Source organism: Myxocyprinus asiaticus, chromosome 45, assembly GCF_019703515.2.
Source record: "Myxocyprinus asiaticus isolate MX2 ecotype Aquarium Trade chromosome 45, UBuf_Myxa_2, whole genome shotgun sequence".
NCBI lineage: Eukaryota > Metazoa > Chordata > Actinopteri > Cypriniformes > Catostomidae > Myxocyprinus > Myxocyprinus asiaticus.
In genome coordinates, this window is record NC_059388.1 from 30,763,805 (window position 1) to 30,791,683 (window position 27,879).

General features: G+C 41.0%; 2 protein-coding genes and 1 pseudogene across 2 annotated transcripts; all 3 read left to right on the top strand.

Moving 5' to 3' along the window:
- The first annotated feature begins 429 nt into the window (after nt 1-429).
- LOC127435239 (periodic tryptophan protein 1 homolog) lies at nt 430-8,330 on the top strand (annotated as a pseudogene).
- A 4,494-nt stretch (nt 8,331-12,824) lies between these two features.
- Nucleotides 12,825-14,860, top strand: LOC127435225 (39S ribosomal protein L42, mitochondrial-like). The gene is made up of 5 exons (XM_051688509.1): nt 12,825-13,108; nt 13,270-13,333; nt 14,190-14,274; nt 14,445-14,608; nt 14,720-14,860. The coding sequence occupies exons 1-5, from the start codon at nt 13,036-13,038 to the stop codon at nt 14,763-14,765; spliced, it is 432 nt and encodes a 143-aa protein (XP_051544469.1). The 5' UTR covers nt 12,825-13,035; the 3' UTR covers nt 14,766-14,860.
- Nucleotides 14,861-15,996: 1,136 nt separating this feature from the next.
- LOC127435223 (ubiquitin-conjugating enzyme E2 N-like) lies at nt 15,997-27,636 on the top strand. The gene is made up of 4 exons (XM_051688506.1): nt 15,997-16,102; nt 23,012-23,258; nt 23,451-23,591; nt 26,842-27,636. The coding sequence occupies exons 1-4, from the start codon at nt 16,073-16,075 to the stop codon at nt 26,880-26,882; spliced, it is 459 nt and encodes a 152-aa protein (XP_051544466.1). The 5' UTR covers nt 15,997-16,072; the 3' UTR covers nt 26,883-27,636.
- Nucleotides 27,637-27,879: the final 243 nt, after the last annotated feature.

The following is a 27,879-nucleotide window of genomic DNA, read 5'->3' on the forward strand; positions in this document are numbered from 1 at the left end:
TAGAGCCGAGGAGGGCGGGGCCGGGCTGGAATGAGACACACCCGGTCCCCAATCAGCCTGATGGGGGCGCGCGAGGGATAAAGGCGGCCGGGGACGACAGTTCGAGAGAGAATTGCAGGCAGCTGTACTGTGTGTTTTCAGTTGTGTGTTTTGTTTATGTTTTTTGGTTAATAAATTGTTATTTAAGTTGTCAAGCCGGTTCTCGTCTCCTCCTTTCCACTGAACCCCCTTACACTGGTGTCGAAACCCGGAAAAGAGGAGGCGAGAACCGGCTTGACAACAAAATTATAATAATAAAATACACAAAAAATTTATACAAATAAAAAGTATAATAAAACTACTTTTGCAAAAAAAAAAAAAAAATCCTTCTAGCAGTTTATTATTATTATTATTATTATTATTATTATTAATGCAACAGATAGAACCAGAATGCCATGGGTATGCTCAGATCCTTCTAGAAAATGTATTTATTTTTATCTTTTATTAAAAACAGCAGAAAATAAATAAAATAATACCATAGAAAATTGAAATGACGGGTCATCTCCATAGCTTTTACTACATATTATATTTTACAAATAAATCCAAATATTTTTTATTTATTTATTTATTTTTTTCAATGTTTATCAGTGCTTCTAGCAAATGTATTTCTGTGAATCGGCGTGACGTCGTCACTACGCGAATGAGAAACTCGAGGGAAATTAAATCTTATTAAATCTGAATAAATAGTCACTAAAGAAACGAGAGATAAAGTGAGTGCATCATGTGATTGTGTTCATAATATTGGATGTTTTATAGATCAACACACATGTGCTTATTAAGTCAAATCAAATCATAATCACAGGTTGAGTTGAGCAAAGCAGAGCTGCAGCATCATATCAGAAGCCAAAGAGGAGCTGAGGTCAGATTTCACTGTTATTATGACCTGCTCAGACTGAAAGTGCGACATGATAATGTTGTTTTATAGAGGTACTGGTCTTTTGATCATCATTTGTTCATCAGTACATAGACATGCTCTAATGAATATACATTTATACAGTAAATATAAATATTTTGTTGTGTTCTGCTCTTAAAATGGTTTACTGGCTAAACATATGCTGGTATCAGATTGTTTATTTATTTTATTTTATTGTCTTATTGGAGACATTTTTTTGGGTTCCTGACATACAAATGACAAAACAGCCCAAGAAATCTTTATAAAAAATGTTTTTTAAATCATACTAGTATGATTTAGCTTCACAAAACTGTCTGATTTCTCCAGGGAGCGTGATGATGAGGAAGAGGATGATGAAGGTGTGAGCGGTCTGGACATCATTGAGGAAACAGCAGCAGCTCCATCTGCGAGTCAAGATATAAAAGAAGAAAAGGATGCAAATGAAGCACAGGAGGACGAGCTTGCAGAGTACGGCCTCGACAAATATGATGAAGAGGACATCGGTGTGTAAACGACAATCGATATTTGAGTCAAACATATTGACTTAAAGCTGAACTATACAAGTTTTGTTCAATGTTAAAACAGTGTACTGTATATCACAGCTTAATATGCAGCAACAAGAAGAAATAAGCCATTCTAGTTTGACGTCCTGAGTGTAAGCACTTCTTGTTTATAATACAGCCACAATGAATCTTGGAGACAGTTTGGCAGGATTGACAGTGTTTGGGACCAATGAAGAAGATCCTTATGTCACCATCAAAGACACAGTGAGACATTAACGCACACACACACACTAGGAGCAGTGACAGATTTCAATAAGTTAATAAAGTGTTCATAAAGATGGACTGACAGGCTGTAGGTTTATTTATATGTGTGTGATTGATCTCCGGTGTGTTTTGTAGGATCAGTACGAGCGAGAACATTTTCAGACCAAACCCTCTGATAAGCTGATTCTACGAGCAGAGAAAGACTGCTGCAACCTGGAGATTTACAGTAACCAGCGGCACTCACCCACTCACTCACTCACATTTGCTGCTTTTGCATTTTTATTTATTGTTCTGTGTGTGATTGTGTTTTCAGTGTATAATTCACTGGAAGACTCTCTTTATGTGCATCTTGACATTCTGCTGCCCGTGTACCCTCTGTGTGTGGAGTGGCTGAACTTTGACCCCAACCCCGAGGAAGGACAAGGTTTAAAATAATCTTTGATATTCACAATATTGTGACAAATGTGTTGAGCAGAGCTGAGAGCACTGCTCTCTTGTCACTGTAAAATAAGCCAAAATATTTAACCCTCCTATGGTCTTCGGTCATTTTTGATTATAAAAATTTCCTTTATCTGAGCGGTACAAGACATGGTGACTTTAACTCCACTTGCCATCTGAACATAAAAAAAAAAAATTTTTAAATTGGGCATGATTCGATAAGCTTTCGTAAAAAGAAAAAAGCGTCACCTTTTGTCTTTGCGGTCAAAATTGACCAACCATTGAAAATATATTGGAAAGACCATAACACAGAGAATTTTGTTTTTTTTTATCTGTCAAATACAGTCAACGAATCAGCCAAAATGCACATAAAAACACAGAAATTAAAGGGTGAGACCATAAAAAAATCCAGAGTGCAAAACATAGACACCCACACACACAAATGAACTGGTAAGACTATAACACAGAACTTTTTTTTTTTTATTTGCCAACTAAAACCCATAAATCAGCCACAATGCTAAACACACACACTCAGAAATGAGGGGTGAGACAATAACACAGCCACAATGCAGAGTACACACACACACACACACACACACACAGAAATAAATGGGTGAGACTAACACAGCCAGAAGGGAGAACGCAGAACACATACACTCATGCACGTACACACAGAGAATCAATTCTGAGTCTAATGTACAAAAGAGTCTAATGTACAAAAGTATACCTTTTCCACTGTGGGAGAACACTTCACAATTCAGGAGATACTGCAGCCATCTACTGGCTATTACTGTCATGACATGATTTTCAATTCATGTTGTTTATATTTTGTTCACCAGATGTCACATTCTCATATTTCATGTTTCAACTCATTGAAGTGTAAGTTTTTACTGTACTAAAGTTTAATAAATGTACTTATTTGCATATGCAAATCAATGGTAAAATTGAGACATTTACATAAAATCCCAAAAGAAGTCCATCATTTTATTGTTATTATAATGGAAGAAGAAATGGTATCATCAACATCATCAAAAAAAAAAAAAAAAAAAAAAAAAAAAAATGTACACCTTTGCTCTTTCCGGTCAAAAATGACAGAGTGAACCAAAGGTGGGGCTCATTTATGAATCCCATAGGAGTGTTAACAAATGAAAGTGCAATGTGGGGAATGTGTGGAATTGAATTCTGTGGAAATGTAAAGAGTTTCCCTCTAAATTCTGTAGGGAATTACATGGCGGTTGGAAACGACGTCTGTGATTGACGTCTGGGATCTGGATGTGGTGGATTGTTTGGAAACAGAATCTTCACTCGGCTGCAAGAAGACAAAAAAGAAGCAAGCAAAGAAGGTGCTTACTAAAACACTTTATACAGTTCTGCTGTTAAACTTAGTCAAATTAGTCTGCTCAGCATTGAGACATTTTACATGCTCATTGCTAGAAGTTTTTTTATTATGTACTTTGATGGAAGAATGTTTTAGAAGCCTCTTTAGAACAGTTAAAAACGTGTTCGAGATTATTTTTGTTGTTGTATGAAAATAGTTTATTGGATGTTCCCCTTCTGTCACTCACTCGAAGTTGTGTCGATGTAGTGACATTAGGGGTCGCTCTTGAGAGCCCCGAACACCTCAGATCTTTGAGAAAAGGCCAATGAGAATTGGCGAGTGGAATTTGCATGCCACTCCCCCGGACATACGGGTGTAAAAGGAGCTGGCTCGCAACCACTCATTCAGATTTTTTTTTCGGAGCCAATCGGTTGTACTATCAGCGAGCTAAATACTACTGCTGTTCTATTCACTTCTTAAGAAGCGTATGCTGTTGGATATATGGTGCATTTCCAGCGGCTTTCTCTACTTCTGCATGACGAGTGCAGATTTCACCCCTGGGCGCTTCGACAGCGCTAAAAGAGTGTATATTCCTGCTAGAGTATATTTTCTCTATTAGAGCACACACATTGACGTTGAACGTCTTTTTAAAGACACGTCTTTATAAAGATGCCTTTCTGTCTTTGTGATTCCTGGATGCGGTCGCTATCTTTCCACTTCCGACGGCTACGGGCGCTGCCTCACGTGTCTGGGCAGCGATCACACTGAGGCAGCGTTCGTGGATGGTTCATGTTTTCATTGCGAGAATATGACCATGGCAACGTTGCAGTCGCGGCTTTCCTTCTTCCGGGGGAAAGCCACTCTAGCCGACCCCCGCGCCATGCCTTTTACCTCTGGGTACGAGGCTGGCCTGGCTGGCGCTGGAGGCGATTTGGGGGCTTCAGTGGGCACGGCTCTGCTGGGTAAATCCCCGCGGACCTCCCATTCCCCAGCACGCTCGTTTGCCCCCGGCGATTTCCGAGAGGAGACCAGCTCGCCCCAGGGCCAGCATAGTGTCCCTTTCAGAGCTCCGGAGCGGGATGAGTGCTCGATCGCTGCATCGGAGAGCATACTGGTGATGTCAGACGCCAAGGACTCTACTGGGCTGCCACCTTCTGAGGCTGACGGTGAGATAACCGCCATGCTTGCCCGGGCCGCCGCGTGTGTCGGGTTGGAGTGGAACCTTCCACCCTCCCCTGTGCCCTCGCGGCTAGATGATTGGTTCCTGGGTTCGGGGCGCCGCTCGCAGCCATGCCCCCCCGGTCCCTTTTTTCCCAGAAGTGTACGACGAGCTGATGAGGTTGTGGAGGGCACCTTTTTCTGCCCGAAACCGACCTCCCAACTTGTCCACTCTCACTACCCTCGATGGCGGGGCAGCCCACGGGTATACGGAGGACCCTCAGGTGGATAAGGCGGTTGCGGTGCACCTGTGCCCGCAAAGCGCAGCCACCTGGCGGGATTGCCCGGCACTCCCTTCCAAGGCCTGTAGGACGACGTCGTCTCTGACGGCCAAAGCCTACAGCACCGCTGGTCAGGCCGCCTCTGTCCTGCATGCCTTGGCCCTCCTGCAAGTACACCAGGCCAAGACACTAAAGGAACTGCATGTGGGTAGTCCTGGTCCCGATGTGATGCAGGAGCTGCGCTCGGGACTGACCTCGCCTTCCAGGCGACGAAGGTTACTGCGCATATCTCCGGATCATATGACAAGTATGTACATTCGCATACCCTTCATTCTGCTGATGACTTTTCTCAATATGCTGTCACTGGTAGAGGTTGACCGATAGTGGATTCTGTCGATACCGATAACTAAGGTAGTGGAAAGGGCAGATAACCGATTATTGGGCCGATAGTTTTTAAAATCGATTTATTGAATGTTGAAACATTTTCATAGTCTTTCCTTAGTATGACGGGCACAGACATGAGAGTGTCTCACAACAAGAGTCCAAAATGACTGAAATCCCAGATGCATTTTATTGTGCAACCAATGAGGATTTGGTGCATAACGTGAGACTTTTAACTATAAACAAACCTGACATTTTTGGGACTCTTATTTTGAAATTAAGGAGACTTGGCTTGATTACAATATAAGGTATTTACCAAATAAAGATTTTTATTGCCTAAACATTCACCAGATTAAAGAGTGTGTGTGTGTATATACAGTACATTCACTGTATAATTCTTAAATGGAAGAAGTTTGGAACAACCAGGACTAGAGCTGACCGCCCGGCCAAACTGAGCAATCGGGGGAGAAGGGCCTTGGTAAGAGAGGTGACCAAGAACCCGATGGTCACTCTGGTTGAGCTCCAGAGATCATGTGTGGAGATGGGAGAAACTTGCAGAAGGACGACCTTCACTGCAACAATCCACCGATCTGGGCTTTATGGCAGAGTGGCCAGACAGAAGCCTCTCCTCAGTGCAAGACACATGAAAAAGCACCTAAGGGACTCTCAGACTGTGAGAAACAAGATTCTCTGGTCTGATGAAACGAAGATTGAACTGTTTAGCTTCAGTTCCAAGCGTCATGTCTGGAGGAAACCAGGCACCGCTCATCACCTGCGCAATATCATCCCAACGGTGAAGCATGGTGGTGGTAGCATCATGCTGTGGGGGTGTTTTTCAGCGGCAGGGATTTGGGGACTGGTCAGGTTTGAAGAAAAGATGAACGCAGCAAAATACAGAGATATCCTTAATGAAAACCTGGCCCAGAGTGCTCCGGACCTCAAACTGGGCCGAAGGTTCACCTTCTGACAGGACAATGACCCAAAGCACACAGCCAATACAATGACAAAATTGCTGAATATTGTCAGTGAACTGAGGAACATGGAGGAATAAAAAAAACTATCTGCGTAGATTTTTGCCGATAACTGATCTTTTTAAAAAAGCATCGGCACCGATATATCAGTAAAACCGATATATGCTATTTTAATTCATATATCTAACTTAAAGGGATCATGTCAAATTTACTTGATTTTCTGAAATAACAAGCTGTATACTATGTTGATATACTGTATATTAAAACCGATATATTGGTATACCTTTAGTTACTGGTGTAGATGGTCTTTTGTTACCTGACCAATCAGAGCTCAGCATGGGTCTGATCCTGACCATTCAGAATTAAAGTGTCTAATTATCGTCTGATGTGTGTTGTAGGGGTGGATTTGAGCAGTCATGTCCGCAGCTATCTCATCAGGTCCTCCGCAGACAAATATATGAAGATCTGGGACATTCTAGGATACAAATCAAACCTGATCCACTCCAGTGACAAGAAGATGGTACAGTAGCTCTTAATTAAATCTTAAATCTTACTTAAATGGATCATGTCAAATATTCCTCGTCAGTGTGTCAATACTATATAAATACAGGTATACTGTTTCTCTCAGATCTCGAAACTTCCAACATTATTGGCGCACTTTAGGAAATAAATAATAAGACATGGATGATGTGACTGCTTACAGTCTCTATATAGTTCACTAGTATCAGTATGTGAGTCTGCCGAGTTGTAATACAATCCTGTCTTTATCAGGGTGTGCTTTTCTGCGGCTCCTGCTGTCCTGATCTTCCATTTGTGTATGTGTTTGGAGGACAGAGGGATGTACTGCATGTGTGGAACATCAGTGATGTAGCAGACGGTATGAAACTCAAGCCATCAGAGTTTTCTTTGTGTGTGTGTGTGTGTGTGTGTGTGTATGATTGTGTATTGCTCACAACACTCTTTATCTCCAGTGGTGGAGTTTTTCGGCACTCGGGAACGTTTGGTGGCAAACACAGTATCTGGTGCTTCCACTAGTGAAATGGAGGTCTCCTAGCAACCATTTTTGACTCCACCTACAATAATGTGTTGTGGACTCCCAGCATATAGACTATGATGGATGGTTGATTCATAGCCAATGAGACAAACAGCGACTGTGTTTATTAATGGAACATATTTATGACATCAGATGGAATGTTATGACGAGACTCTCTCTGTGCAGATGTCAGATCTTCGCTGCACTTCTCTGACGAATGTTGACTATGAGGGAACATAAATTAAACATCATGTCTCTTAACTGTACTTCTATCTTAACTCTCTGTGTAGGAGAATTATTAATAATAATGATAAATATATTCTATTACTGATTTCCCATTCCTAGTATTATGAAATTGCAGTTATGGTAACAATGGTTAATGATAAAAACTACCAAAGGCCATGCAATTCAAGATAATTGTCTTACACTGTATTACAATCCGCTGTCAAAACATTAAGGGTCAGATCTCAACTATTCTAAATGGATGTAAATAAAGTGCTTTGAGGTTTTCAGAAATAAATAGATATTGATTCAACTGAAAACTTAATCTTGAAGTAATCTCAGTGGCAGTGCTGTTCAAACAAGATAGACTCGCTCTACAAAGAGTGGTGCAATCAGCTGAGTGCATCACCCACATCAAACTCCCTGACCTGCAGTCCATCTACAGCAAACGATGCTGGACCAAAGCCAGGAAGATCATGAAACCTCAGCCATCCTAATAATGGACTCTTGTCTTTGTTGCGGTCAGGGAAACGCTTCCGCTCCCTGATGTCCAAAACAGAGAGAATGAGAAGGAACTCCTTTCCCCAGGCCATCTGTGTCCTGAACCAAGAACAACACCAGGACTAGTTTCACTATTCAACACCACACACTTGAATCAATATTACACTCTGCATTATCATATTATTATATATCATTATTATACATCTACAACATCACCTCTATAACATCAGCCTGTTGCAGGTTAACATTACTGCACAGTTGCACTTTACCTTGCACATGTACATATTGCCAGTCAAACTGTTGCTGCTACCACCTCTACATCTGTCATTATGCACTATTTCATATATATATACAGGTGCATCTCAATAAATTAGAATGTCGTGGAAAAGTTCATTTATTTCAGTAATTCAACTCAAATTGTGAAACTCGTGTTTTAAATAAATTCAATGCACACAGACTGAAGTAGTTTAAGTCTTTTGTTCTTTTAATTGTGATGATTTTGGCTCACATTTAACAAAAACCCACCAATTCACTATCTCAAAAAATTAGAATACATCATAAGACCAATAAAAAAAACATTTTTAGTGAATTGTTGGCCTTCTGGAAAGTATGTTCATTTACTGTATATGTACTCAATACTTGGTAGGGGCTCCTTTTGCTTTAATTACTGCCTCAGTTCGGCGTGGCATGGAGGTGATCAGTTTGTGGCACTGCTGAGGTGGTATGGAAGCCCAGGTTTCTTTGACAGTGGCCTTCAGCTCATCTGCATTTTTTGGTCTCTTGTTTCTCATTTTCCTCTTGACAATACCCCATAGATTCTCTATGGGGTTCAGGTCTGGTGAGTTTGCTGGCCAGTCAAGCACACCAACACCATGGTCATTTAACCAACTTTTGGTGCTTTTGGCAGTGTGGGCAGGTGCCAAATCCTGCTGGAAAATGAAATCAGCATTTTTAAAAAGCTGGTCAGCAGAAGGAAGCATGAAGTGCTCCAAAATTTCTTGGTAAACGGGTGCAGTGACTTTGGTTTTCAAAAAACACAATGGACCAACACCAGCAGATGACATTGCACCCCAAATCATCACAGACTGTGGAAACATAACACTGGACTTCAAGCAACTTGGGCTATGAACTTCTCCACCCTTCCTCCAGACTCTAGGACCTTGGTTTCCAAATGAAATACAAAACTTGCTCTCATCTGAAAAGAGGACTTTGGGCCACTGGGCAACAGTCCAGTTCTTCTTCTCCTTAGCCCAGGTAAGACGCCTCTGACGTTGTCTGTGTTTCAGGAGTGGCTTAACAAGAGGAATACGACAACTGTAGCCAAATTCCTTGACACGTCTGTGTGTGGTGGCTCTTGATGCCTTGACCCCAGCCTCAGTCCATTCCTTGTGAAGTTCACCCAAATTCTTGAATCGATTTTGCTTGACAATCATAAGGCTGCGGTTCTCTCGGTTGGTTGCACATCTTTTTCTTCCACGCTTTTTCCTTCCACTCAACTTTCTGTTAACATGCTTGGATACAGCACTCTGTGAACAGCCAGCGTCTTTGTCAATGAATGTTTGTGGCTTACCCTCCTTGTGAAGGGTGTCAATGATTGTCTTCTGGACAACTGTCAGATCAGCAGTCTTCCCCATGATTGTGTAGCCTAGTGAACCAAACTGAGAGACCATTTTGAAGGCTCAGGAAACCTTTGCAGGTGTTTTGAGTAGATTAGCTGATTGGCATGTCACCATATTCTAATTTTTTGAGATAGTGAATTGGTGGGTTTTTGTTAAATGTGAGCCAAAATCATCACAATTAAAAGAACCAAAGACTTAAACTACTTCAGTCTGTGTGCATTGAATTTATTTAATACACGAGTTTCACAATTTGAGTTGAATTACTGAAATAAATTACCTTTTCCACGACATTCTAATTTATTGAGATGCACCTGTATATATATATATATATATATATATATATAGGTGTTGCACAGAACAGAAACATTTGATTGCACTCATAATACCGCTAGAGGGCGCTGATTCACCCACATGCAAATATTAGAGATATTTGTACTTAATTTAGTTTTTTTGAGATAATACACTTATCATTACAGAAATAAGCAACTACTGATTTCTAAGATCATGACATTTTGCAGAAGTTTTTATGAGAGCAACTCATTAAATTCAAATGTTTGATTTGTTTTAGGTTTTGTCAGTTTTTGAATACCTGAAATGAGTAGAATAACAAGTAATAACCTCATTTATCCCTGGTTGTAACAAGATTTTTTTCTGCATTGTGGCTGTTTATATATATATATATATATATAATAAATTTAAAAATCTGGGATTTTTAGTGTTTCCCATTCATTTCCTATGGTGCTCATATTTGACCGGGAACAGTACAAGTGTAACTTTTTTTTTTCTTCTACCACTTACACTGGTCGAATCAACTCCAATTTCTTTGTGTGTGTTCAGATCAGATCAAATGGACGAAAAGTCACCAAGTCACGTACCCGTCAGATAAAGGAAACCAGTTTTATTGAAGAAACAAAATTGATTTCGGACAAAAATGACCAAACAGTGCATGAGGGTACATTTACTCAAATCAACTTTGGGGTTTTATTTGCAGAAATCCCTGGTTTATCGCTGTGGCAGTAACTCTGTCTTCTACTGGGCTGCTGCAGGGTGCCATCAATAGAGCGCAACAGTCTGGTTCCGGAAGTAAAATCCCATTCATTTATCTCATAAACTAATTGATTTTCAACTATATCCTATAAATCTTTAAAGACAGACCTACCGTGAGCTACGAGGTTGTTCATCGATGGTATATACTTCCGTTGAAGCCATCTGTCCACGTTATTTCAACTTCATTGTTTAAAAATCATGTTTGATAGTGGAATTCATGGTAAACAACTACATTACCCATAGTCCAGCAGAGAAAGATCCACCAATCAGAGAGCCGCATCCAACGAAATGCACGAAACATGCCACCGAGCAACCGCATGCTCCCATGATGCACTGTGAATGATACAATCCAGTCGGTCTCCCTTCACCCTTAAACTGCTTATATATTTGAACATATCAGGATATTTTGCAATAAACGTAAAATATATTGTTTCTATACTTATAAACAATAACCTAAAATCAATATTTGTATTTATTCCCATCGTTTTGTATTCAATGACATCATTCGCAATGCTTCATGGGATTGTAGTTTGTGCCCTCATGAAAGACGGTAAATACACAGTCTTGTACCTTTATCTTTATTTCCAATTTTCAAATACTTATTTGCCTCAAAACAAAGTTTGTGATGTTGTGATTCACATCGGAGCTGGTTGGTTTGTTTCATGGCTCACAACTCTTTTATGAAAGATTTAATTAAAAGTCTGTGGAAAAAATGAATGGGGAAAATACTTCCGGAACCCAGATGGCTGAAAAAGTGGGCAGTCATTGTTGCGCTCTTTTATAATTATTGTGCAAATAAAAAAAATAAAAATAAAGTTATATGTGTGATAAGTTTGCTTTTCTTATCTTATTTTGTCCTGATCAACTTATATAATCCCTTTTTTCTGCTTTTTTTTAATTATTCGGAAAATTTGGATGAGAACGACCGCAAGAGAGCAGACTGTTTCCTACCCGGAAACATATGTGTGTTGCGCACATACACAGAAATAAATTCAATGGAAAAGATGATGGGTATTTAACGCTTTGCGTTTATTAACCGCTAGAGGGCGCTATGCGGCTCAAACGGCCGAATCCTTCATTCAATTGCATTCAAATCGCAGGCCGTATTTTGACTAATTGACTGATAAGTTGGGCGAAAATAATAAATAAACAAGCGCATTCAAAGCTGATGATAAGTGACTTTGTCGATATATAGAACATTTATGAAATTTTCTGCAAATACCAAACACCATACAACTTTATTTCTCTGAACTACAATCAGTTGCAATAGATAGAAAGATGGCTGTCACACAAACAGAATCAGTCAACTAAAAATATTCATGCTCAGCGCTTGAACATTTTACAATGATCCAAAAGCAGGGTTTTAACTGAATAAATCCCTGATGACTGTCTATGGCAGTGTTATTAACCTGTTTCGCTGCCCTCCAGTGGACCTCAGCGTTACTGCAGGCGACCGTCACTTTATTTATTTATTTTATGTTAATAATCGTTAAAATAAATGTCAAAAGCAATTGCCATCATACAAATATAAAAATATTTATTTTGTCCTGGCTATGCATATTTTCTCCCGATTAACCATTAAGTTTTGTTGCAATTTTGGAAAATTGTGTTGCGCAGATATGTTGCGTCAGAACAGAAATTAATTGAATGGAAGGGCAGTTGCCACTTCTTCATTGAGTGCAATATTAAAACCGCTAGAGGGCGCTAATTCAACCACATTTAAAAGAGACTATAAAACTCGATTTTAATGATAATATTGATTATATCACTACAGAAATAAGCAACTAACAATTTTAAGGATTATAATATTTTTCAAATGTTTCGATTGATTCAACGGATACCCATTCGGCATGGGACCGTCACAACATCAGTTCCCCCCGTAAATAATCGTTAAAATATTTTACTCAAAACTAACTCTCGTCATAAAAATATCATATATTTTTTGTTGAGAATTTAATCGGGCTGGATCAGGCCTACTTCGCTTGATTATCTATGTAATGTAGTTTTGTTATTAGACATTTGGGACTTCCCTTGGATTTCTACCCGGAGGAATATTTGTGTTCCACAATGAAATAAATTGAATAGAAGGGCAGATTCAGATATCCATTGTTGTGTTAAAGTTGTCCGCTAGAAGGCGCTACACGCATTAAAATCTCAGGACACATGGGAAATAATATACACTGTCGCCAAAGAGATAATGAAACGCTTGGTAGCCATTTACCAAATTAAGAAACACAAGGAAGATTAAAATACATGGGTTTATAAATATAAATATAAAAAGCTTCATTTAGATGGCGAGTCGCTCCTCCTAGTACATGTTTGTCTTTACCGTTTCCCTTCTGCCAATTCAATTCTGTAAGAGGAAAGCATGGCGTCGGGTCATGTCAGTAGGTTGGGTTACTTGTTTAACCGAGTTAGCAGAAATATAAGACAATTTAGAGGTAAGTTGTGATACGAAAAAATAAAACAATAACAAACATTGTCTGAACATGTAAGTATGTCCACTGTAATGTGCCGTAGCTGAGTGTGCCATTATCATATCAATGTCCCTATAGAATATTTCATGCAAAGGTTTAAAGTGCGTGTGTTTTAAATTTTGTAGCTGGAACTTTTCTGTCTTCTCATAATAAATCTACTGTTGGAGGTCCATCCATCGACGACAACAGGTGAGTGTTTTCATTCAGTGCAACACGAAATACTGTAATTTTAATATGCCAGTCTTATAACTGCAAATGCTACTTTGGCATTGAAATCAGTGACCTCAAGTGTGCTGTCTGTCTGCACTGGTCTCAGAACAGTTTGAAATGCACCTTATTTTCATCCTAAGTCCATATAAAGCCTCTGAAGGCAACATTTATCAGCTTTTGAATAAACTCATTTATTCTCAAAGTGATAATGCACAGTAAATATAGGAATGCATTTACTAATGTTAATGGATACAACTGTATTATACAGTGATCAAATAAAATATATCAAAATGTATATAAAAATGAACCAAAATGACCCACAGATGTGTTCATGTTGAAAGTTTTTCAAAATAACTAACTTGTTTTTTCTTGATGTTTTGTGGGATTAATGTCCCACAATCCACATTTGTGGACATCATGTTTATCAGCGTGCTAACGCACAAAAAATTGATTAATTTCTTTAAGCAGCATATCAAACGAAACTAGAGACGCTACTCTTTACAACCAAACAGGTTTCAATGATAAAACTTCAAAAGGTTTCTTACCAGAGGCACTTTTGTTGGCTCTGCGCCCGTAGAAGCGCTTCAAGGAAATCAATGGCATTCTCTTGTGTCACATGACTCGGTGCGTGAGAAGTTTAACCCTTAAAGTCTAGATTTGTGAACAGAATTCAGTCGGTTTAAATTGTGCGTTGCATATATGAAGCCAAAATGCAATGTCCACGCATGTGGACGTGGGGTCACACGAGGTTAATAACAAAAATTTGTTGTGGAATGATGCATCATGATTTGTCAAGGTGCTTATTATTGCATTAACATCATGTGTCTTGTTTCAGCAATGTGAAAATTGGAGTGACGTCTGATGGCAAGACAATAGTATGTTTCCACCCGCCAGTAGACGTACCCTATGAACTCACACAGGTAAACATGACGTCACGCTGTTGCAGTTTGTCTGACTCACATGTTCTATAAGTGGCTTGCTCTTTGCAGGGATTGAACCAGCAACCTTCCGATTACAAACCCTGATCTTAAACCGCTTTGCCAGCTGTTGTAATTATAATAGTGAGATATCTATTTGTGTCTTATTGTAGCCGATTCCCAGACCAAATGCCATCAGCGACCAGACCGAGACACACGAGCAGGTGCTCAAAGCTCGACTCGGGAAAGAGGTTTTAAATAACAAACAGGCGCCAACCATAGAGGAACTCAGCAAGATGTTCTACACCACCAAACACCGCTGGTACCCGGTCGGACAGTGAGTTTTCAGTGCTTATAATACTCACCAAATGCATTTGATCATGGTTTAGTTTGTAGACAAGGACATTCTGCATTTATAATGGTTTGTGTTTTCCCTTTCTCCTGACAGATATCACACAAGACGCAGAAACCGAAATCCACCCAAAGACCGATAGTTCTGGATAGTTCTCCAATCGTTTCTGATTTCTGTTTAGAAGAGAATTCTTTTTACATACACTGTTGTACATGAAATAAACTCCTCCTTCAGCTATAGGTGCTGTTATGTGCTTTCTTTTATTCATGACAGATCGTTAACTTATAAAATATTAAATATTTTTCATTAATTTTTAAGTCCTTCTTGACATGATCCAGCAGGACTCTTTTACTTAAATGGTTCTGAGAGTCAAGTCTTATAATTGTACAACAGTTGAGCTGTCAGTAAATTAGCTCATTACTCATTCTAATGCTTAGATTATAGGTTTAGATTGATGAAAATAGATTTAGGAAAATAGGTTTAGATTGATGAAAATCAGTGTAGAGTGATATTTTCCAACATTTAATGTAAAGTTTCAATTTAAGGATATTTTAGTTCCTGTTGTCATTCAGACTACATTTAGACTTAAAGGGATAGTTCACCTAAAAAATGAAAATTCTCTCATCATTTACTCACCCTCATGCCATCCAGGATGTGTATGACTTCTTTCTTCAACAGAACAAAAATGAAGATTTTTAGAAGAATATTTCAGCTCTGAAGGTCCATACAATACAAGTGAATGCGTACCAACGTTTTGAAGCTCATAAAGGCAGCTTAAAGTAATCCATACGACTCTAGTGGTTTAATCCATGTATTCAGAAGAGATGTGATAGGAGTGGGTGAGAGACAGATCAATATTTAAGTCATTTTTTTAAACCTCACCCCTGCCAAATAGGGGGCGATATGCACGAAGAATGTAAATTATCAAAAGCAAATGAAGAAGAAAATGAAAGTGGAGACAAATAGTAAAAAAAAAAACTTAAATTGATCTGTTTCTCACCCACACCTATCATATCTCTTCTGAAGACATGGATTAAACCACTGGAGTTTTATGGATTACTTTTATGTGCTTTTGGAGCTTCAAAGATTTAGTACCCACTCACTTGGACAAACTGAATGTTTGTCATGAAACAGTCATGCACATCTGGAATGGAACAAGTAAATGATGAGAGAATTTTCAATTTTGGGTGAACTATCCCTTTAAGATTACTCTTTAGAAGTAGATAGATTTCATTGAAATATATATATATATATATAAAAGAAAGGAATACGATTAAATCATAGAATAAATAACAGTGAGAAATTCGTCACGTTATGAAACTACCTTGCCCAAAAATCCCTGCGAAACGGACGATGACGTTTTTATCAGAAGACTTCCGCGCATGCGCTGTTAACCTCAACAGTAGGCGTAGGGAGAGGGCCACGGTGCAAACAGCATTAAATTACGAGATGGCTGGATTGCCCCGCAGGATCATTAAGGTATAACCTGTATAATGTTGATGTTGTGCATTACGTTGTTTTTTGTACGCATTGTAAACGCGATGCGTTAAAAGAGTCAAGCGGCACGTGCTGGTGGCATGAGCTCGCGCTGCATCAGGGTGGCTCCCGCGCGCTCAGTATTTATCACTGAATACATTTATTAAAATATGAGAAAATAAACGTCATAATAAGACCAGCATAGAGCAATAGCACCAGATATCTCTGGTTTTCTTGGAGGCAAAAATCTAAGTGAGCAGAGATCCTAATATTGCATGCCAGGAGATTCTAGGTGTGTATAAACGTGCATGATATATGAACGTTTAAAGATGAATATCATGTACTGCAGTAGAAAACAGTCTGAAAAAGTGTGCATGTATTAGACTTGCTACAATATCATAATTTTTACACCGGTGCGGTGTTCATGTTCAAACCGGTATTACCGCTGGTTGGACGCTAAGTGGTACTATGGGGACATTTTCGTTAAGCAATAGCCTACACAATAACGCAAGGCAGCTTGATTTCAAACTGAAACTAAAAAAAAAAAGAAGTGCAATTATAGATGGCTTTTCAACAGTTGCCAATTACATCAATAATAACAATAAATAACAATATCCAATTACATCGGCAAACCCGGGTGAGGGATCGGTGAATATTCTTGATTTAGTGATTTTGCATTGAAAATTAAATTAATTTATTTAAAAAACAAAAAACTTAAACCAAAGACATTTCTAAATTCAAATTGCACTTCAAACGAAACGTAAAAGCTATTAAAATAACAAAGTAGTAAAAATAAATAAATAATCATATACGTCTCAGGTTACACATGTAGCCTCGGTTCCCTGAGATGAAGGGAATGAGACATTGCCATAAGCACTATAATGGGGGAAGTCCTTCTAGAGGACCTAGCTGAAACCCTTATTCAATCACGCCAATCTTCTGATTTGCAATGGTGTCTGAGCCCCACCCCTTTAGGCGACCGCTCGGTCACCATTTCTTCAGAATTTTCTGACTGAGGGACAAGAGTGAGTCACTCGTATTATGAAACTCTGAATTAGTAGTGCGGCCAGGTTTGGCAATGTCTCGTTCCCTTCATCTCAGGGAACCGAGGTTACATGTAACCGGAGACGTTCCCTATCGATTCAGTTCATTCAACATTGGTGTAAGCACTATGGGGAACGGTATCCCATCATACCGCACAACGTGACATTACACTCCCAGAGTTATAACACTAAAATAGAGATATACATGAGGGCCTGGGTAGCTCAGCGAGTATTAAAGCTGACTACCACTCCTAGAGACACGAGTTCGAATCCAGGGTGAGTGACTCCAGCCAGGTCTCCTAAGCAACCAAATTGGCTCGGTTGTTATCGAGGGTAGAGTCACATGGGGTAACCTCCTTGTGGTCACGATTAGTGGTTCTCGCTCTCAGTGGGGCGCGTGGTAAGTTGTGCGTGGGTCGTGGAGAGTAGCATGAGTCTCCACATGCTGTGAGTCTCCGCGGTGTCATGCACAACGAGCCACGAGGTAAGATGCGTGGATTGACTGTCTCAGAAGCAGAGGCAACTGCATTGTGGTGAGTAACCGCACCACCAAGAGGACCTACTAAGTAGTGGGAATTGGGCATTTTAAACTGGGAGAAAGGGGATTAAAAAAAAATTGGGATATTCATAAGGAGTCACAGGCCGATGACTTATAAGTCAAACTAAAGTGTATTTGAATAGTCCCACATCATGGCGGATGCCAGATGTAAACTAATGTAATCTGGGATCTATATGAACCATATAAATATACACAGTATGGATTATTAACCCTCCCACATCAAGGGTGGGAACGTAGGTTTTATTTCTTATGGGAGTGCTTATGACTTTAAAGAAGCAGTTCAACAGTATATAATTAGGTGGCTGTGTTGATTATAGTCGGTAGCCCACCTGTAATAAGGGCTTAAGTACATAGAGGCGTCTCGTGTACGGTGCTTATAGCCTGTAAAATGGTATTCATCACCGACTGAGCCAATTCTGGCTCATCCAATGTGCTCCTTCAGGGGCCATACGTGTAGGTTCCACAGCTTTGGCTGGGGATGCCAGAAATCGAGCCTTGTGCTTGAGAGAGAAGGTCTCTCCTCAGATCTATATCCCACAGAGGGCCGTCTAGTATTCCTATCATCTCCGGAAACCAGGACTGATTTGGCCATTTCGGCGCAATTAACAGAACTGTTTCCATGTCCTCTCGGACTTTGCTGATAACAGAATGGAGGAGGCACACCGGAGGAAACGCATACTTGCGTTTCGCCGGCCATTTGTGAGCCAGCGTGTCCACACACAGCGGGGCTTGGGACATGGAGTACCAGAGGGGATAGTGGGCGTTCTCCGTGGAAGCGAATAGGTCACCTTGCGTTTTGCCGAATATTTCCCAAATCCTCATCACTGTTTTAGGATGAAGTCTCCATTCCCCTGGTAATACTTCCTGGCGTGACAACAGATATGCTCCGAAATTCAGACGGCCTGGGACTTGTGTGCACGCAACAAGAGGAGATCACGCCCGCTCCATTGTAGGCTGCATTGTGTCATGCTCGTTAATTGTGGAGATTGGAATCCGCCCTGGCGATTTATGTACGCCACTACTGTTGTGTTGTCAGAACAAATCAGAATATGGTGATTCACAATGTCGAAGTGAAAAGCTCTCAAAGCTAGAAAGACAGCCAGTAGTTCTAGGCGGTTGATGTGCCACGCCTGTTTCGCACCTGTGTTGGATGCATCTGTGGTCACTACTTCTGAAAATTTGACCCAGCTTAACACCCTGTTGGTAGAAGGCCGGCGCTGTCCATGGTGCTAGATCAGCCAGACAGCAGCAAGTCACCGCGATGCACCTGAGGCTCCAGGTATGATGTGGAACGTGCCGCTTGAGCAAGTATTAGAGAGATCTCATGTATAACAGACCTAACGTTATGACGGCAGATGCTGCTGCCATAAAACCCAGCATTCTCGGAAATTAATTCAGTGGCAATGTTTTCCCCAGTTTAAACTGAGACAGACACCAAAGAATGGTCTGAACGCGCTTGTGTGTGAGGTGCACGCACATGCTCACGGAGTCGAAAAGTGTGCTTTTCGCCCAGTTGACATTCAGACCCAGATTTTTCAGATGGCAAAGCAGCAAGTCTCTGTTTTCGTTCAATAATCAATCAGTCAATCAATTTTATTTCTATAGCACATTTTAAAACAACACATGTTGACCAAAGTGCTTCACAGTATAGCATAAACAGATCATATACATACAGAATGTAAAAAATACAATAACACAATAAAATAAACAACCCACATTAAGCACAGTTAAAAGCAAGTGAAAAAAAATAGTGCCTCTGATTGGGCTAGCCGATCATCGAGGTAATTCAAAACACGCACATTGTTCATTTTCAATGGGGCAAGCGCTGCATCGATACACTTCGTGAATGTGCAGGGAGCCAGAGACAGACCAAAAGGAAGGACTTGAATTGATGGGCAGTCTCCTTGAATGTGAACCTCAAAAACTGCCTGTGACGTGGTGCAATTGGGACAAGTACACGTCCTTCAGATCTATTGACACAAACCAGTCCTTAGGATGGATGTGTGATAAGATCTGTTTCTGGGATATCATTTTGAATGGGCGCTTCACGAGTGCACGATTCAAGCATCTCAGATCTAGAATGGGCTGAAGCCCGCCATCTTTCTTCAGAATGAGAAAATAACGGCTGTGTGTGTCACAGTCTGGGACAGTCTCTATCGCATTTTTTGTGAGGAGACTGTAAATCTCTGTGCTCAACACCGGACCACACCGGCGAAACGCCAGTGAAGCAAGGTGGCCGGCGTACAAACTGAATCGTATAACCGCGCTCGATTGCCTTTAACACCCAGTCTGACACGCCCGTGAGGGCTCGCCACATGTTCGCGCAGCGGGACAGTGGACTTATTGATACACTCGCAATAGGAAATAGAGTGCTGCTCACCATTGGGAAAAGGTTGAGCATAGTGTGGGATGTATTATACGTGAAGAAGAAATGGCCCTTTTTCTGAGATTGTGTGAGTGACTTTTTTCTCTTTTGTGAGAACAACCTCTGTTTGAGTAATACACACAGAAGCAACATTTTGAACAATGTCCCATTCCCGATGAACAGTAATGGGGAAGAGGGAAGAAACGCTGTGCGCCTCGAATTGAGCCTTCTTCGGCTCTGGGCCGTGAATAACGCAAGCTCTGGGCTTCTCTTCACGGGGCTGGGCATGTCAGAAATGTTTCTGCTGCCTGGCTGGGGTTTTTCCGTCGGCGTGTTTTTGGCACTGAGACGGCGAGTGCTTATGCTTGGGCCACGGTTTGCGTGGCTTCACAGACGGCTCAACAGTAGCTTTCAGCTGCGCTAGGGCAGCGAGAGATGGATTCTTTGTCGGGCGCTGACCGGAATTAGATCGGGATCGTTCCGGTAAAGTGCTACTTCTCTTTGGCAGAAAATGTTTCATCACTTGAGACTGCTTTTGTGCCCCAATGAAGCACTCTAAAAAGTCTTATACCGACATGCTTTGGAGTGCTGAACCAGCTTGGCCCGCTGCTGTATAAGCTCTTCCAGCTAGTGCGGACGACTTCTGTTCCACCAGGGGAAGTAGCCTTTTTTTAGTTGCCTTTTTCCTCTGCGTGGTCCACTTTAGTGAGGACAGCAGCATCTCCGACCTGAGTGTGTGAAAAGTAGGGCACACGCCAGGGCTTTGTGAGCTCCACGTGGACCTCAGGGAAGTATGTTGCACTCCTCCGGACCGCGATCTGTTGACGACTGCAGGTTTGCAAAAACCATTCATCCAGGCGAGACTTTTTCTGGCTCTTCTGGAGGGGACCATTCAAGACATAGCTCTTTAACTGCTCTTTTGAGAATGCGAATAAGCTCCTTGTCCATGGGGTGTGCACGTTCTTCACCCTCGCTGGGAGAAGAGGTGGCAACATCCTCCGTGAACCACTCGCCTGAAGCTACGAGTGACAAAGTATCATCCCCATCGTCAGAGCTGCCAAACGTAATGAGGCTGTGCGCTCCAATAGAGAGCCGGAGCTCATCACATGCATATTGCACAGCATTAAGCTTTTTAGCAATTTGTGCTACAGTAGCTCTTCTGTGGGATCGGACCAGACAGGCTAGCCTTCGCTCCCCACGCGCATCAATGAGCCTTTGGGGCCCATGACCCTGTTGCCGGTTCACCGGTTGTCCTTCCTTGGACCACTTTTGGTAGGTACTAACCACTGCATACCAGGAACACCGCACAAGACCTGCCGTTTTGGAGATACTTTGACCCAATCGTCTAGCCATCACAGTTTGGCCCTTGTCAAAGTTGCTTAGATCCTTACGCTTGTCCATTTTTCCTGCTTCCAACACATGAAATTCAAGGACTGACTGTTCACTTGCTGCCTAATATATACCACCCCTTGACAGGTGCCATTGTATCGAGATAATAAATGTTATTCACTTCACCTGTCAGTGGTTTTAATGTTGTGGCTGATCAGTGTATAAAGTGACCCTGCAGAGTTGTGCTTACAACAAAGTGCTCTGTGGAAATAAAGCAAACTGAACTCAGAGTACCTCCTGAGCTGAGATGGTCTGAGGTCATTTGCAGCATTCTCATAGATGATACTATTCTTGCAAAACATTTTCAGAAGACTGAAACAAAGAGCGAGAACCTCGGAAGCACGCCTCCGAACAAACATGCGCATAGACGGCTTTTCTGTCATCTGTTCTTAAAAATATAATATAGTGTTCAAGCGCGTGTCTGTGTGTCTAACAGCATTTCTTGTGTCATTCTGAATCCGAGACGTCTTACAGATACCCACCTTGCACGTTATATTCGCTACCTGCAATTAAATGTCTTCTGTCCGTGCGCGTACTTTGCTGCCGGTGTAATTTGATATATTGGTAAAGAACATCTTACTTTCAATGTGTTATTTAGGTTCATTTATCATGGGTCGCAAACTCTTCATTAGACAACTATTCTTTAAGGATATTCTATTCATTTTGCTATTGTATTAATATTGGAAGTTCTATTCATGATGTTTCCCCCTTTTACCTGGTATAAAATATAACAGGTGTGGGTTGGACTGCGCCATTCGTAGGAGATTTGTAATGAATGAGTTTACATGTAAACAGAAAATGACTGAACAAAAACTACTCAAAAAGGGAGTGTTATAAATTGAAATTATATGTTTAGTGAAATTCCAATATATTTTCATCTGTTCATTACTATTTGTGTCTGTCCAGTCCTATTCTTGCCAGACTTTTGACTCTCAGCATAAAGTCTGGTGCACATCACAGTTTATTTTGGCCATGAACCGTCCACAGAGAACGTCTGACTGACATCTAAAGTGACCAATCACAGTTCGTTTTGTTTTGACATGGCAGGCTTTTCTGAATTATTTCACAATAATAGACAGAGACATGTCGGCTATCTTGACCGTGCCAAATAATTCACAGCAGACAGCGTTTCTGATTGGCTAGTTTTTCTTTATTATTATTGTCTAAAAAAAGTACAAATTATCATTTACACACGTTGAGAGAATTTTTTTTTGAGACTTTCCATCAAAAAGTTAAAAAGTGCCTATTATTTTACAGACATAACTGAGTGAAATATGCAATTCTGCATGTGGAGGTTTAGTTTACTAACTACTAAGTTAAGTATCTTTCGAAGATTTGATGCCACTTCAAAGGCACTTATTTTATAATCTGGTAACTTCTGAACACCAGGGGGCGCTCTCTAAATGCCCAGTCTCCTTAGATTGCAGTGTGTTTAGTTGACTATGGTTTAGTTTTCCATGTAAACAGCTTGTCATTTAGTATGTGATGCTTCAGACCCATTAAAGTTCAGCTGTTATATTTGTGCACTTTTTTCATTTATGCATATGAATTGGTAGGAGACACAGCGCTTATTGGCCGAGCCTGTGCCGGGTATCAAAGCGGAGCCTGCCGAGGGGAACGCGCGATATTTCCATGTGGTCATCGCTGGGCCGCAGGATTCACCCTTCGAGGGTGGGACTTTCAAACTGGAGCTGTTTCTCCCAGAGGAATACCCCATGGCTGCTCCAAAAGTCCGTTTCATGACCAAAATCTACCACCCCAATGTGGACAAGCTGGGGAGAATCTGTCTGGACATTCTGAAAGGTGATAAAACATTTTGCACCCCATTTACACTTGTGATTAGATCACCCGAAACAGATTTAAGTGGGGTCATTGTGTGTTCTGTGTTTCATCTGACCACTATCAGCAGCACATTTGTTTTGGACTAGTTAATATACACATATAGCACATTAAAAGGCCACATGGATGCTTCTGTCTGTGTTTTTCTCTCTGTAGATAAGTGGTCTCCAGCTCTGCAGATACGTACAGTGCTGCTCTCTATTCAGGCTCTGCTGAGTGCTCCAAACCCTGATGACCCTCTGGCCAATGATGTAGCTGAACAGTGGAAAAGCAATGAACCTCAAGCCATTGAGACAGGTAAGAACTTATCAGCTCTAATTCTATCTGAGTATATGAGTGTTTAGGTAGCATTTTAATAAAAAGGTAGGAAAGTTGGTGAATCTCACAAAAGTATTTCCAGGTCAATTTCACCCCAAAATAATAAGAAAAAAATAATTTACACCGATGAGCCAAAACATTATGACCACCTGCCTAATATGCTGTTGGTCCTCAACGTATCGCCAAAAACAGCACCGATCTGCCAAGTCATGGACTCGTTAGCAGAAGATCTTTCAAGTCCTGTAAGTTGCGAGGTGGAGCCCCCGTGGATCGGACTTGTTGGTCCAGCACATCCCACAGATGATCAATCGGATTGAGATCTGGGGAATTTGGAGGTCAGGGCAACACCTTGAACTGTTCATCATGTTCCTCGAACCATTCCCGAACAATGTGTGCAGTGTGGCAGGGTGCATTATCCTGCTGAAAGAGGCCACTGCCATCAGGGAATACCGTTTGCCATGAAGGGTTGTACCTGGTCTGCAACGATGTTTAGGTAGGTGGCATGTGTCAAATTGACATCCACATGAATGGCCGGACCCTGGGTTTCCCGGCAGAACATTGCCCAGAGCATCACACTCCCTCCACTGTCTTGTCGTCTTCCCACCATGCATCCTGGTGCCATCACTTCCCCAGGTAAATGGCGCACACATACACAGCCTCCCACGTGTTGTAAAAGAAAATGGGACTCATCGGACCAGGCGACCTTCTTTCACTGCTCCAAGCTCCAGTTCTGATGCATCCATGCCCATTGTAGGCACTTTCGACAGTGGACAGGGGTCATCCTGGGCACACTGACCGGTCTGCGGCTACGCAGCCCCATACGCAGCAGGGTGTGATGCACTGTGTGTTGTGACACATTCCTCCTGTAACCATCATAAAAATATTCTGTGACTTTTGCCACAGTAGACCTTCTGTCAGTTCAAACCAGACGGGATAGCCTTCATTGCCCTCGTGCATCGACGAGCCTTGGGCACCCAACACCCTGTCACCGGTTTGTGGTTTGTCCCCCCTCAGACCATTGTCAGTAGGTACTCACCCACAAGCCTTGCAGTTTCAGAGATGCTCTGACCCAGTCGTGTGGCCATAACAATTTGGCCCTTGTCAAAGTCGCTCAGTTCTTTACTCCTGCCCATTTCTCCTGCATTCAACACGTTGACTACGAGAACTGATTGTTCGCTTACCATTTAATCTACCCAGACCTTGACATGTGGCCTTGTTAGGAGATCAACGTTACTCGCTTCACCTGTGAGTGGTCATAATGTTTTGGCCCATCAGTGTGTGTGTGTGTGTGTGTATAAATAAATATAATATATATATATATGTATATGTATACAGTGCATTCACTTTTTTTCACATTTTGCTATGTTGCAGCCTTATGCTAAAATGCTTTCAATTATTATTTTTTTCACAATAATACACTCCCCCATAATACATACCCCATAATGACAAAGCAAAAAACAGATTTTTGATAACTTCAAATTTATTATAAAGAAAAAACTTAAATATCACTTTGACATAAGTATTCAGACCCTTAACTCAGTATTTAGTTGATGCACCTTTGGCAGCGATTACAGGCTCAATTCTTTTTTGGGTATGATGTGACAATTTTGCAACACCTGGATTTTGGGATTTTCTGCCATTCTTCTCTGTAGAACCTCTCAAGCTCTGTCAGGTTGGATGGGGACCGTCAGTGGACAGCCATTTTCAGGTCTCTCCAGAGATGTTCGATTGGGTTCAAGTCTGGGCTCTGGCTGGGCCACTCAAGGACATTCACAGAGTTGTCCCTAAGCCACTCTTGCGTTGTCTCAGCTGTGTGCTTTGGGTCATTGTCCTGTTGGAAGTTGAACCTTCGGCCCAGTCTGAGGTCCTGAGCGCTCTGGACCAGGTTTTCATTAAGGATATCTCTGTATTTTGCTGTGTTCAGCTTACCTTCAACCCTGACCAATCCCCCAGTCCCTGCCACTGAAAAACACCTCACAGTATGATGCTACCACCACCATGCTTCACCACTGGGATAGTATTGCGCAGATGATGAGCGTTGCCTGGATTCCTCCAGACATGACGCTTGGAACTGAGGCTAAACAGTTCAATCTTCATTTCATCAGACCAGAGAATCTTGTTTCTCACAATCTAAGAGTCCTTTAGGTGCTTTTTTATGTGTCTTGCACTGAGGAGAGGCTTCCGTCTGGCCACTCTGCCATAAATCCCAGATCAGTGGAGTGTTGCAGTGATGGTCGTCCTTCTGCAAGTTTCTCCCATCTCCACACATGATCTCTGGAGCTCAACCAGAGTGACCATCGGGTTCTTGGTCACCTCTCTTACCAAGGCCCTTCTCCCCCGATTGCTCAGTTTGGCCAGGCAGCCAGCTCTAGGAAGAGTCCTGGTTGTTCCAATCTTCTTCCATTTAAGAATTATGAAGGCCACTGTGCTCTTGTGAACCTTCAATGCAGCTGACATTTTATTTTATTTTTTCTGTGCCTCGACACAATCCTGTCTCTGAGCTCTGCAGGCAGTTCCTTTGATCTCATGGCTTGGTTTTTGCTCTGATATGCATTTTCAGCTGTGAGACCTTATATAGACAGGTGTGTGCCTTTCCAAATCATGTCCAATCAATTGAATTTGCCACAGGTCCAATCAAAGTGTAGAAACATCTCAAAGGTGATCCAGAGAAATGGGATCCACCTGAACTGAATTTCAAGTGTCGTAGTAAAGGGTCTGAATACTTATGTCAATGTGATGTTTACAATTTTAGCAGAAAGCTGCAACATAAAATGTGAAATAAAAAAATTGAAGGGGTCTGAATACTTTCTGAATACACTGTATCTAATAAGAAAATAAATGTGGGAACACTTAACAATAAGGTTAACATAAGTGTACTAAATTAGTTAGCATAAACTGACAATAAGTTGTGCTTTTACTACACTTTATGTATTAATCTTGATTAATGTTAATTTCAACATTCTAAAACATTTTTTACATTTAAAGTTGTTTATGTTAACATTAGTTAATGATTTAGGAACTAACAATAAATAATTGTATTAACCACAATAAATAAATGCTGTAATAAAATATTGTTCATTGTTAGTTCATGATACCTAATGGATGTGCTGAGGTTAACAAATAGAACCTTATTGTAAAGCGTTATCGTAAATGTGATTTTCATTTAATATTTAATAGTGTTGTGTATGATATTTGAGTTTCTCTCTCTCTCTCTCTCTCTCTCTTACAGCCAGAACATGGACCAGGCTTTATGCCGGAAACAACATGTAAGTTTAGAAGAAGAAAAAAATGGTTTGAAGTGAGAGAAGTGGAACAACCTCCTGCTTTCTTCTTTTGCATTTAAAGGACACTTTCTCAGTCAAATTAAAGCAGCAACAGAAAAAAAAAAAAAAGAAAAAAAAAAGATTCTAAACCAACTACTGCAGCCCTTTGGGTGATTGTTGGGTGTGTCTGTGAGTGACTGTCCCTGGATCAGCTCAGAGCTCTCTCTGGTTCTGGGTTCAGGCAGACAATGACGTATTATGAAGGCCTGGGGCTTCACGACAGCTTTCATGGTCACTACACTGGACCAGGTCAGAATGTGTTGTCCACTCACTATTACAGTCATTGACAGCAGCTTTTACTGAAAACAGATTGTAGGCTTGTGCGTTCAGGGCCCCAGGCCTTACACCCACAGATGGATGGTTAATTTAGTGTGTTATGGGGCATAGAGGGAGGGCCTGTTAATCGTGGGTTGCAAATATGCTGCTTCTTGGTCAGGGACAAAAAAAATTATGTGAATTTTGTACTTTTTTTTTTTTTTCTTCCTTTGAAACTCTTCAGTTATTAAAAGCATGTAGTTAACCCGTCTATATCATGGCCTACCTGACAGAACCTGCTCTGATGTTGTTGTAATCCAAACAAAACTTGTGTGAGTGAGTGTGTGTAAAGGTTTGTGCTTAGGCTGGTGTGGAATATGTATGACTTCTCTGGAAAATTTTAATCTGTAAATGTTCAGTTTTAGTAAAAAATATTTTTTATGTTATTTGGTTTGATCTCTTTATTTGAAGAGTCCTTTTCAGTATCACACCTGATGTTCCTGAAAACCCCTCAGCAAAGGTGTTACGAAATGTTTCTGTCAAATAATCTTTTAAGAAGAATATATGCAAACAAACGTAAGATATCAGGTGCTAAAAATATGAATAAGTGTATATTTAACTCTAGCAGCATTGACCACCAACTTCAGTAGAACTTAAAGGTAGGATGTCAAAAGTACCAGTACTTCGGT

Coding starts and splice junctions, on each gene's coding strand:
- LOC127435225 (XM_051688509.1), top strand. CDS start 13,036: ATGGCGTCGGGTCATGTCAGTAGGTTGGGTTACTTGTTTAACCGAGTT. Junction 13,109..13,269: donor AAATATAAGACAATTTAGAG/GTAAGTTGTGAT, acceptor TAAATTTTGTAG/CTGGAACTTTTCTGTCTTCT. Junction 14,275..14,444: donor TACCCTATGAACTCACACAG/GTAAACATGACG, acceptor GTCTTATTGTAG/CCGATTCCCAGACCAAATGC.
- LOC127435223 (XM_051688506.1), top strand. CDS start 16,073: ATGGCTGGATTGCCCCGCAGGATCATTAAG. Junction 23,259..23,450: donor CTGTCTGGACATTCTGAAAG/GTGATAAAACAT, acceptor TTCTCTCTGTAG/ATAAGTGGTCTCCAGCTCTG. Junction 23,592..26,841: donor ACCTCAAGCCATTGAGACAG/GTAAGAACTTAT, acceptor TCTCTCTTACAG/CCAGAACATGGACCAGGCTT.